Raw genomic sequence first — 13,354 nt, forward strand, 5'->3', positions numbered from 1 at the left:
AGTAACCAGTATACATAGAATACAATAAGTTATTGATAACCTGATTTTTTATTACAACCTATATACCTAAATGTCGTTTAAGATCATGTGCAGGCTTTGTTTAATGTAACCGACTTTATGAAGCATAAATTATTAGTTATGAATTTTTATCATTACTGATTGTATGAATTTTTTATAATTATAATATTGATGCCTACTGATAAAATAATTTTTTTGTGCTTATTTTAGGCGAGAATTCTGAACTACAGTTAATAATGTAAACTAACATTATTCTGATTCATTCTGGTATTTTGTAAAATAACCATATAAAATCTTATTTTTAAATAAATAAAAAACAATTTTCAAGTTAAAGTTCATACTTTATTTAAGAAAATTATCTTACAGTACATATAAGAACATTGTGATATTTGTTAAAAATTTACAATAATATGAAATACTTCTGTTTAGCAAAAAATATACCAGTCAACAACTCATTAAAATTTTTCTCAATATACAAATACTAGAAAACAATAATTATGCTCTTATTATGCATATTTTGCTTATTTCATACACAATATACCTTTCTGAAATGCACAAATATAATATTGATATCACAATCTTAAGAAATGTTTAAAGCAGGATTAAAATATGACTATTTAGAATAATCTTTTTTCGTAAGAGAACAAACCGTGCACATTGCCTTCCAACTGTGCAGAATAAGTTCTCTTCATGAATCTCAGATCTCCAGAGTAACTCATTTCACGTAGTTTAGCGACGGATTTCGCGCCCAGATCTTGGCAGCTGTGTTGCATTCCAGTTTGCAAATATGGCAGGAATCTCAACACTGAGCCTTTGTCTACAATGCTACCGCTCACCCCTTGGGCAACCCTGTGCTTGTCTGACTCTTTGTGGAAGTAACGGCTCATAGCAGACCCTTTGCCATCCTTGTTCTCCATGGCTTCAAGACTTCCCATACCTCTGTACTTCTTGAGCCTGACGCCGTCAGAGAAGAAGTATTCACCTGGGGCTTCAGATGTACCAGCTAACAGTGAACCCATCATTACTGTAGAAGCTCCTAAAGCTAGAGATTTTACAATATGACCTACAGATTGAATGCCTCCATCTGCAATAACTGGAACATTAAACTGCCGGGCATAGGATGAGACTTGGTGAACAGCCGTGGCCTGAGGGCATCCACAAGCCATTACCTCTTGAGTGATGCAAATAGAGCCACTTCCCATCCCGACTCTTAGAGCATCCACACCGGCTTCTATGAGATTCTTTGCCTGCATTCTGGTCACCACATTACCTCCAATGACTTGTATGTCAGGGTAAGTGTTTTTGATGAATTTGATCATTTCAATCTGGTAAATAGAGTTACCCTGCGAGGAATCAAGCACTATGACATCCACACCATTGTTAACAAGAAGTTTGAGGCGCTCACGGTCAGATTCTCTAGTTCCAATTGCAGCTCCAACCAGTAACTGTTTGTTAGAATCTTTAGAAGCATTGGGGTAGCTACGAGCTTTCTTCAAATCTGTTCGAGCTATTAGAGCAACAAGCTCACCAGCTCCATTTATAATTGGCAGTTTCCCTTTCTTGCTCTTTTCCAGAATATAATTGGCATCTTGGAGAGTTACACCAGATTGAGCTGTGATCATTTCATTAATAGGTGTCATAACCTCTTTAAGGCTCAGTTGTGGGTCACCTTCCCTGAAGTCGATATCCCGCGAAGTAACAATACCAATCAGTCGACCTCCTAACTTTCCATTCTCGGTTATAGGGTAGCCAGTAAAACCATTTTTCTTTTTGGCTTCTATCACATCGGCAACAGTATTTTCAGGGCCCATACAGACTGGATCTCTGATAAAACCATGTTTATATTTCTTCACTTTATGGACCTCGTTGGCTTGATAGTCTGGGGTGCAGTTGTGATGAATGATACCGATTCCACCGCATAAAGCCATTGCGATGGCCATGTCAGCCTCAGTCACGGTATCCATGGGGGTCGATACCAATGGAGCTTTTAGATTTATCTTTTTCGTAAGTGGTGATGTCAAGTCAACTTCTTCAGCAGTAAAATCTATGTATCCGGGAAGTAAAAGGAAATCGTTGTAGGTGAGTCCTTCGCTGTTTGCGAAGATTTCTCGCGCCGATAACCCATCACGAAGGTCGCCTTCAGCGTGTGCCATTTTCACTTTTCCCACGTGTTTCGGTTTCTCTATGAGCACCTGATGTACTCAAACCCTTAATGTGTTTCTTGCGACTTCTATTTTTGAGTTATAAGTGGAAAATTTTATTAAAAATCACTTATTTCATCCGTACACGTGGTCCGGTTAAATGTTCCAAAATTCTTAATGGAATGCGTAATAAAGATATTTTTATATCCTCAGAGTAAGATTTTCATCAAGTTTAAGGATTCTTAATTATTAAAAAAAATATTTTTTTTATAACACGTTTTAACATGTGATAAACTTGGTTTGCGGCTTCCCTGCATGACAGAGAAACTACAAATGTCAGCCGGCAATGAATTATGAAAATATGCCAGATGTCATTTCATTATTCGTCGGTGTTGGCAGCTTCAATTTAGGGCTACTAGTTGCACGTTTATGAAATACCCAATATTTATGTATCTTAGACAGTGCGCGCACGAGCAACTTTGTCTCCGCAACTATTTTGTCTCCGCAACTATTTTGTCTCTCCCACCTATGGGCTAATATGAAAGTGCGCGCACGTAGCGACGCAACTCCCCATACAATTTGATGGGAGAGACAAAATAGTTGCGGAGACAAAGTTGCTCGTGCGCGCTAGCACTTAGAAGTAATTAAAACATTTTTAAAACTGTGGTTACTAGTTAAAAGGAACCAATTTTATTAGGCACGTTGGTAATAATAATTATGGTGTTTTTCATGATATACTAGTAAATTTAAAAAATGGTTTCACCTTTATGCTTTTTTCATGCAAATAGTAAAATAAAAATATTCCTTTGTATTAAGTTATTGTTTCCATTATTATTATTTAAATATCTTTTACAGGCTTAAAGCTCCTGTTACAAATGACCCAAGAAGCTTATATATTCTAATACACTGGAGATTTCAGTATGAACATTAACTTGTAACAAGAAAATATGACCTTGAATGACGCCTGTATGTTTTTTTATCCCTTTCACACCTAACTTGGCAAGCGCAACCTGCTGGTGCGTTTCTCGTTTCAATTAAGCATCAGCATAATTCGGCATTGTGCGCCACTGAGTCGCATTATGCTCTGTAATTGGAAAACAGCCACTCAAACACTGACACAAAATTTCGGGTCATTTGTAACAGGATGGCCACAGGATGGCGGTTCTACAGGGGTCTTAGTACGCAATGACAAAAAGAAAAATGATGGTCAGAACGCTGATACCGGATACCTTAAGATACTGTAATATTTTATATTAGAGAATCTTAACATAAAATATTATAGTATCTTCACCGTGTGTAACGCGCATAATACATTAAAAAAATAGGTTTCGAAATAATATGTATGTTAAATCATTAAAATCGGTCCAGCCAGCGCGAGGTATTCAACACAGGTATTCAATAGGAAGCATGAATTAATATAAACATGGAAACTTGGAATGTGTCACATTGTTATTTATTTGATATTAATTGAAGTAGGTAATGTTTTTTTCTTAATTTTACACGAAATTTTTGCTTATGTTCATTCATAATACGCAGGAAGTGTTGAAACTTGGTTGAAACCAAGTTGAAACACTATTCTATTATTTTATGTTGCTATTATAGCTGTATTTTTTTGTGCTAAAATGTTATAATTGAAATAAATTTAGTTGTTCAAATGCAAATACATATATTATGTTGTTATAAAGTTACCTGCTTATAAACATAACTTTGTTTTCTCTGGCATATTTTGCTTAAACTATATGTTTAGGAGAACGAAATTTTAATTTCATTTGATTCAACAAGAACGAAAGAAAGAAATAATACTTAAGTATATTATAATATGGTTCATAACTTACATAATAGTCATTGTTAAATCTTAATAACTTTACTATACTTGCAAATTAATTTGTAAAAGTAATGAGTGTAAATGGCGTACAGTGGTATCACGCAAACACACTTTCGAACCATACCGAGTATGGGCGTAGGTAAACGTAAAAAAAAGTGAAATACAAGAACAAGACTCAAGCTAAGAATACATTTTGTATATGTACACGACAATTAATTATTGTGTATTGCGATAGTGTATTGCTGTGCAAAAAAGAAGGTAAAGACACCGACCACGACACGACGTCCTGTAATGTACCTACTTACCTGTTTCTTTAGTTTCAATATGAAGAGAATTTTTTTTGTGTGCATTGAGGATTTTTTACACTTTCTTCGAACTCGAACGTGGCGGCTGTCCATGTCGTGAAAACATGAATTGAATTTTACAGTTTACTCAATAATTATTATAAATTAAATTTGTATTCACAAGTACAGTTACCTGCTTATTTATTTATTATGTAACTATATGAATAAAACCTGTTGCAAAAATTGGCGAGGTATCAGGTAAATGCTGTGAGGATCTCGTGGAATGTAACTCCATGCTTTATGTGTGTTTATGTAGAGGTACCTATCTATGGAATTTATAATCGCTTCTATTAATTATAAACAAATAACTGAAACAATGTACTAATTACTAGTTATTATATGCACAATAAACGTATAGGAACACCGCACAGTGAAGTACCTGATTTTAAATCTTAATAATTTCGCGTATGTATGTAATTATAATATGTATTATTTTAAGTATGATGTACCTATTCAATTCATTCGAATACAATCAATTCGAACTTTGTGCAAGGATGTAGGTATCTTATTTACCTAAGCTTGTTGTTAGTAATTTAGTTAATTGTTTGACAATGATTTTTCATACTTTTCATAATTATTATGAATATGTTGACTGTTGTAATGTTATATTATATGATATCCTGTTTGTCGTGTACATAATTGACTTATTAAACATAATTAATTTTATTTACGCGTATTCTCTCTATGGTTAACCGCAACTTTAGATAGTAACTACTTAGCATCTATCTATGCTATGTACTAATTACCGACTACCAATAATAATAAATATTAACAAACATAAAGTTTATACATATTATATTACACTAGATTTCCGCCCGCGGATTCGCCCGCGTTTTCAAAGGAAAACCCGCATAGATCCCGTTCCCGTGGGATAACCGGGATAAAACCTATGTGCTAATCCAAGTTACCCTCTATATGTGTGCTAAATTTCATTGTAATCGGTTCAGTAGAATTTGCGTGAAACAGTAATAAACACACACACACATCCTCACAAACTTTCGCATTGAGAAGTGTGCCTGATTTAGTAAAAGCTAATTTTCAGACTGTTTGTATGCATTTCCTGAGAACATTTACTATGGTGGTGTTTATTTTTTTTACACCATATGAAAGTAGAGATTTCAATGAATAAAAGGCACGCCAAGTTTTTGAAAAAAGCTGATATTTTGACGGGTGACTTTTCGATTGAAAATTGGGTTGTTTTTTTGGTATTAATTCAAAATAAGGCGAAAAAATAAATATTTTCAATCAAATAAATTACAGTGTATTTGGGACATAATAAAGTAAGTTTCCACCAAATTTCGTAGAAAAAAAATAAATTTTGAAGTAGATAGAAATAAAAGACCAAAAACTTGGTTTTTTGAATTTTTCACCTAAATTTTTAGGTTATGTGAAAAAATTGTGAATACAAAAGTTGTAGAACTTTTAATTACCTACAACTTTGCCATTGCACTTTTTTCTATAGGACTTGTAGTTTTGTCGGAAATCGAGAGAAACCATTTTTTTCTCTTAAAAGCTCCCCCCTCCCGCTTCCCGAACTCGGATTGACCGTAATTTATTTTTCCTTACATTTTTATCATATTCCCCTCCTTTTCTAATGGGTTTCATCCGACTGCGATTTTTTTTTGTTTCAAAAATTATCTACTCTAGTCTAGTAGCGGTTTTAGTCTTGATGGCATTATCTGTATTTGAATAAATCAGTAGTTAATGTTAATTAATAATTATTAATATTATTTTTAAACCTACTTAATTAAATATATTATGCATTCGAAAATATTTTATGCCTATATACCTATGTATAGACCAGCAGAGATGTTGTAGTTCGGGTCGGGCTCGGGCGGTCCCATTGCTTCTACTTACCCATTATTATTTTTATAGCCGAATTTCTGATTTCTGGATATTAGAAAAAAAAATGCATTTACTTAAGAGATGTCTAAGATATGATATTATGAAGGTAGATAGTTATCTATTTAAGTAGACTTTACTTAAATCTACAGTGACATTTATCTACGTGATTATAAAAATGAATGGAGGTCTCATCGTCTTCATGGCTAATAATTACTTACACACTTTTAACATGCCGGGGATCAACTCTTGTTTTGTAATACATAATATACTTAGGTACTAAAAATAATGGGTAGTTACTAACACTAAGGGTACCTACTAACGAATGAATCCGAAAAAAAATTACTGATTGAAACATTAACTATTTATTTTTTCCTATTGATGGAATTTATTCGAGCCACTTTTTGAGCTGATTACAGCATACTGGATCGACTATAATTTGGTGTTATTTAAAATGCATTAAATCATCATATAACATACCTATTACTGTGCTATTACTATACAGGTTTTTATCAGATGAACGGATTTTAATGATTTAATTTTGTTTATTGGAAAGCTTCCGGTTGATTCTATTGAGATTTTGTCTATTTTTGACAATTTGAAGGTGATTTAGCATTTTGTAGAAATCAATTGTGCATTATTTCTTGCTACCGAACGGCCCGATCGGTCCACGACACAATAGATTTTCTAGATTGTGTCTGTGATTCCGGGGCCTGAGTTATTACAACAATAAAAAATATTTAGGCTTTTTAGGAATTATTATTTAACTGACGTAAATTTATTGCTTTTTTATTATTATTTTGTTGTAAAAATTGACAGTTAAAGTATTTCAGGCCCTGCATTCCTATTTCCTATTACATATTTAAGTTTGAGAGTGTGTGTGTTTTACCTATTTGACGTGGTATTAAAATTTGGAAAGTTATTATACATTATCCATTACACCACATCATAAACTTCTATCAAATGCAATTTTATACAATCTGGTAAAAACCCAGGCGTTCAGCTCGTGACTTATATCCTGTACGCATAGTTACCTATCTAAACAAGATGTGTTTTTTTGAATAACTTGGCCTGTTGAATAAAACCAATAAAGGTACTAGTTAAAAAAATCTTCTTTTAATAAATACGATATCTAATTTAATATACCATTTATACCACTAAATGCTTTTGTTTGTTATATTTAATTCACATATATAAATAAATTTTGTTAGGTATCAATTTTCACACATTTGTCATTCACTCTTGTATATCCTGTAGGGCACGGATCACCATTGAATACTGATCGGTCTTCAAAAGATATGTTGTCAACATCAGTTATATTATTAGGATGCGAAGGTATCTTAGCTTTCTTTTTTTCGTCGATTCCGTCACTTGCAGTGGTGGGCTTCTTTGTAGATGCTTCATGGGGTACTTTAAATGGATTTTTAACTAGAACGGTATCTTTTGCTTTATCTTGTGTCGTCTCAGTTTTCTTTGATGCCATTGTTTTATTGTTGTTTTCCGTTGTATTGGAGCGATGATGATTCGCGTTATGTTCACGCTGTATTGTATGATCCGTACTGGATATTATCGACTGTTCAGTATTAGATATATTCCGATTATCTGCGTTGTAAACGTTCTGGTCAGAATTGTCACGGAGCACTGAACCGCTACCTCGAGACGGTTGTAGGACGTACAATGTTTCTGTCCTTATAACGTGAGTGACAACGATATCCTGGCTATTAATATAGTTCACTAACAGTGACCACAGGAAAATAACTAGATTCAACATGACTGACGGTTTTCCTGTACACTTCATAAATTAATTATGTGTATAGTTGGCAAGTACGTTCATGGTATGAACTAAGTAATGCCTTCTAAAAACAAGCAACAAAATGTGTACATCGAGGGACTGTCAATCGCGTAATAAGTAGTTACGCTAGGTTTACTTGTTTTACACTTTTTGCTCTTAAGGCCACGAGAACTAACGTTCATAATTTACTTCGTGAATAGGTACAATAAAAAAGGAAGTCTTATGAGGTACATAAAACATTGACCTTGTACGTAAACACAATACAGATGTACATCAGTTTGTCTGTTTCGTAAATGTCATACTACTATAAATATTGGGATATTCTAATTAGATTAGTCATCCGAAATATTGAATGAACATTATCAACACTTTGATTTTTAAGGGTTAGAAAGATAAAGTAGATTATGGGTATCAACTATTTCTATTATTATCATTGTTATACTGACGTATGTAGTTTATATTGCGGACATTCCTTGGATATTTTTATTACTCATCTTTTTAGTTCCGACGTAACTAAGATGGAAAAAATACCTTACACGTCATGTTTAATTGAATCAAGTAAGTTTAAGTTCGTAATTCTTTTGTTTGTTAATGGTATTACAAATATGTATTACAAAAACTTGCACTCGAGACGATACATATATTTTTAAAGGATAACTTCTTTTGTGGATTATTTAGTACTGATATTTAATTTATTTGGTACTTTTTACTGTGTAGGTAAGTATTTTTCCTTTGATTAGGTAGGTACATAAATTTATTTATAAGTAGGTACTTTAATTTAAGTTTTTGGTTTTATGGCATTCAAATGCTTTTATAAGTACCTAGGTACTTCTTCATAAAATGTTCCAATATTTTTTATATGTATTACCTAAAGCAAAGTACTTAAGATTTTTTTTTAGAAATGGTTACAGCAATTAATCTAAATAATAAAGAAGCACATTGTTATTTTAATAGGACTATCTAAGTGTATATCTTTACACGAATGGTCTCTAGATTTTACATTGATCGAGCTAATTAGTAAAACACATTAAAAGCAACTGGTTTTTATAAAAAAAATATATTTATTTGAGTTGAAAATACAAATGCCATTTGTATACTTACATATATAATATAAAACTTATAGTTTATTCATCTTTAATTCTTATGTCAATATTAAAATCTTCATCTTCGGATTCTGCTTTATTATTTGTATCCCTTTTCGGGTCTGTTATGTTGATTTTATTTCCACCATACGAGTACTCATTAGGATTGAGGGGAACCAAGAAGGGTGCATCATTGTCAACTGGTTTTTTTGTCGACTCCTCTTTATGCTGATAGTCTGGTTTCGAAATAAACTCCGTCGACGGCCTCTCAGGGTTTTGTGTTGTTTTATCGAATGGTATCGTTAGACCAACTTGTTGGTTAGGGTTTCCAGTAATATCGGGTCTGTCATTGTTAAAATTAGGGCGATTAAAGTTATTGTTTTGATTGTTAGGATATCCATTATTATTTTGTCCATTGTCATTGCCTTGTTGTTGATTATTTGGGTAGTTATTCTGTCCATAGCCATTATTACCTTGTTGTTGATTATTTGGGTAGTTATTCTGTCCATAGCCATTATTACCTTGTTGTTGATTATTTGGGTAGTTATTCTGTCCATAGCCATTACCTTGCTGTTGATTTGGGTAGTTATTCTGTCCATAGCCATTACCATGTTGTTGATTGTTTGGGCGGTTATTGAAGTTTCCATTTCCTTGATTTTGATAATCATTATTAGGATAGTCATTTCCATAGTTGGGTCTATTGGGCGGTCTGTTTATAAAGTTATTTGGATTATTGTAATTAGGTCTCTGGTTATTTTGTCCAAACTGGTTATTTTGATTATGTGGGGGCCCATGGTGATGATTATTATGTGGGGGCCCATGGTGATGATTATTATGTGGAGGTCCATTGGGGCGTTGAAAGTTATTATCCGGAGGCCTATAGTTGTCATTATTATTATCTTCTTCTTTTATTACTACTACCACCGTATCTCCCGGTCTGTTTGAATTACCCTGGTTATCCGATCGTCTTTGACCATTTGCGCCAACATGGCCTCCAATGTTAAAATCCAGTCCATGGTGTACATTCCCTAATACTGCACCCGCCACATTTTGAATTCCAGAATGTATCCTGTCATGCGCACCTGTCAAGATATCACCAAGGAGCCGCAGATGGCCATTGCAACTCCAAACAGCAATTAAAAAAATAAATATTGTCGATTTAATTTTCATTATGAATATTTTCAAGCACTATTTATGTAAAGACCGACACGTTCTGCGAAGCAAAGTGACTCCCGGTCGACTGACGCGGTCCAAGCAGATTCGTATTTGAACAAACCTGTTCTATTATTCATTATTTTGCTTAAATAAAGTGAAGAGGATAATGCACGTAACCACAATCTCACTATATCAAAAATATAAAAAACAAATAACTAACACCAACGATATTTGTGAAACAGATTTATATTAAAAAATAATATAACTTTACTAATTTACTAGTTAGTTGAATGTCCTTAAAAAGACACGATTTAATTACTTACATTTCAAATATCAATATATTAAATCACCGCGGATGTCTATTTTATATTCACCATATTCTTTGTCGTTGGGGTCATCGCTTCTAACTGGTTCTACAGTTGATGCCGGTGAATAGTATGGCATTGTAGTCGTGTCAATGTTGCGAAGTCCAGGGTTATTAGAACTTTGCGGACTATTATTTGAAACTTGTCTGTCTTGAGACGGATCCGTTGACAGACTAGAATATGTATTGGGTAGGGTTTTGCTTAAAATTTGACCCGGGCTGGTATAATGAGGGTGATTCGTTGACATACCAGAATATGTAGGAGTACTGGAGGATAGGGTTTGGCTTGAAACTTGACCTAGTCTGTCATATTCGGGACGATTCGTTGACAGCCTAGTGTATGCCGCAGGACTAGGTAGGATTTTGCTGGAAACTTGACCTAGACTGTCATATCGAGGGCGATTCGTTGACCGAACAGAATATGTCGTGAAAGTTGGAGGTGGTCTAACTCGTTTTTGCATTGGCACTAGCCTCATGACATTTTTAACAGAAGCCTGCTCATGTCGCATGACCGTAATTTCACTGATACGATTTGAATGAGGTAATAATAAAATGTTTTGGTGTCGCGGTATGGGATTTCTTACAATGTTCGTTGTGTAACTTGATGTTATTGGTATTCTCAATCTTACATTATTTAACTTGTTGTAATTTCTGTTTTCAAGACATCTTTGCTGCACGGGCCCACGACGGAAAACCACGATAGTTTCTTTAGGTTGCACAGTATTGATAAAAATGATGAAGAAAATAAAAACGTAAAATACTTTCGTCATTATTTCGCTATGTTACAAAATATAACGAACGTTTACAGATCACTTCACCATATTATAGTTTTCTTTACACTGGGATAATAGTTCTTTGCCATCCACTTATATTTAACAAATATTAACAAAAAATTAGATACCTAATTAGTGAATATATTGTAAGCATAATTATAAAATTAGGTTAGTTAATATAGGCAAACATTTAATTACTAAATAAAAAAATCGTTTAACTCAAAATAAATTCCATTGTTATTTAATTAGTTTATTTACTTTTGTATTAATCCCTTAATGCATTGCACGCATTAAAGTAAGTTATGATATTACGCATACAACTAGCGGGTTTATGGCTGTACGGCCATTTCTACCAGGCAACGAAGGACAAAAGACTCAGTATTTCACCGGTTACGATGACAAGTTAAAAAAAAAGTGCAGTTGGTAAACTTTTACTTGTTTCTCTAATGTAGAGCTACAAAACACCTATTGTGTTTGGTTGAGAGCAATAATTTGTAACCAAATGTTTTAGTCAAAAGAAAAATAGAAATCTTTCTTATGCCCCACTGCACCATGATCCGTCACGCTACTTAGACGGGACTGCACGTGCGCGAAATGCAAAATTTTCCGCGGAAATAGTTACATACTACACATCCTCACATAAAAACAGGCCTTTTTACATTCGTTGTGAAAACTTATAGTATAATTGTATTACAATTAGTTACTATTTCAATGGATAAAATATAGGGAAAAATTATGAAATATGCAATCGTAAAGAACGATAGGTAATTACATATTATGTTTTTAATTAATGACTTACAAGCGCAGTAGTTAATTTACGTCGTAAAATGTTATTGTACGGAGAATCTTCTGCGATGATCTCATGTTCAAGATCATTACTTAATTGACATTATAATTATTAGATTCGTATTCAATCGCTTTGTACAAACCACATAAGACGATGAATGAAAAAAAAATAAGAAATTAAGTTAATGTTTGTTTCTTTTACAAGTAGCACCCGTTTTAGGCTAAGTTCAAGAGAACTTGCCTGTGTAGACATAAATATTATACATATGTTACATATTATGTTACAGTCAAAACCCTTAACCAGTCCAAAACCTTATTGACCGGTAAAATTAGTCAATCAAATCAAAGTAAGGGCGTCGGTCTAAATCCTTATTTATCTGACAAAATCAGTTAATAAGGTTATTGACCGACACCCTCAGTCAATAACCTTATTGACTGATTTAAAGTCTAGACATTTAGTCAATATAGGTTTTGACCGACGTGCCCAGTCAAAACTGATATGGACTAATTAGAAAATCAAACGTTGAGTCAAAACTCTAAAAAAGTTGGAGTGGTTTCAGTTTTGGTTGATTGCAGTGTTTGAGTTTGAGGGAATAATGACTCAATGACGGCTGTAATGCTGATTCTTAGAATAGCCTTCAAATAGTCATTTACCTTTTAATTCATGTCAAATATAAATTTGTAAAATAACACTCGACTATAAATGTAAAAAACACACAATTATTTACTTACTCGAATAAGGTTAAAACCTTTTATTTAAACGAATAAGGTTAAAACCTTTTGGGGAAATCCTGAATACTGAGTATGTTTTTTTATTAACTATGTAAATGGAATTCACTCATACAAGAAGATAAGAATAAAATATGTAGAAATAAAAACAAGTTTTTAGTTAAAAATTATATTAAACAACAAATAGAACCAATATATTTTAATATCTTGTGACAATTATTTTTTAATAAGTACAAATACCCGTAAAACTAAAATTATAAATATATTTGGCTGAACATATTGCCTTTGCATCAATTAAAATATTTAGTAAAACAACAAAGCACAAAAATGTTTTACGACTTGACTATACAAATTCACAATAAATAAAAATGACTAACACACAGTAAGAACAGATCTTTAACGAGATTATAAACATTTTAAATGACATACAAATAATAATAATTAATTAATTATAACAGATTACGTTTCTTAATTTAATGTAAGGCACATTAGCTTTGGTAACA

General features: G+C 33.0%; 2 protein-coding genes across 3 annotated transcripts; both read right to left on the reverse strand.

The window, feature by feature from the left end:
- Positions 1–338: 338 nt before the first annotated feature.
- On the reverse strand, positions 339–2,511 carry ras (Inosine-5'-monophosphate dehydrogenase ras). The gene has a single exon (XM_090110029.1). It carries the CDS (start codon positions 2,169–2,171, stop codon positions 636–638), a length of 1,536 nt encoding a protein of 511 aa, XP_089966155.1. The 5' UTR covers positions 2,172–2,511; the 3' UTR covers positions 339–635.
- Positions 2,512–9,003: 6,492 nt separating this feature from the next.
- Positions 9,004–11,377, reverse strand: LOC149902171 (uncharacterized). 2 transcript variants are annotated; one of them, XM_090110261.1, is made up of 2 exons: positions 9,566–11,377; positions 9,004–9,469 (listed from the first exon to the last, which is right to left on the reverse strand). In XM_090110261.1, exons 1-2 carry the CDS (start codon positions 10,212–10,214, stop codon positions 9,087–9,089), a joined length of 1,032 nt encoding a protein of 343 aa, XP_089966387.1. In that variant the 5' UTR covers positions 10,215–11,377; the 3' UTR covers positions 9,004–9,086. The 2 variants fall into 2 exon arrangements, with proteins under 2 accessions (XP_089966387.1, XP_089966386.1); XM_090110260.1 differs by having other exon boundaries at positions 9,518–11,377.
- Positions 11,378–13,354: the final 1,977 nt, after the last annotated feature.

Source organism: Colias eurytheme, chromosome 15, assembly GCF_061535395.1.
Source record: "Colias eurytheme isolate Ceu_HAF_F1 chromosome 15, ilColEury1 Martin Lab GWU primary, whole genome shotgun sequence".
In the NCBI taxonomy this organism is placed as follows: Eukaryota; Metazoa; Arthropoda; class Insecta; order Lepidoptera; family Pieridae; genus Colias; species Colias eurytheme.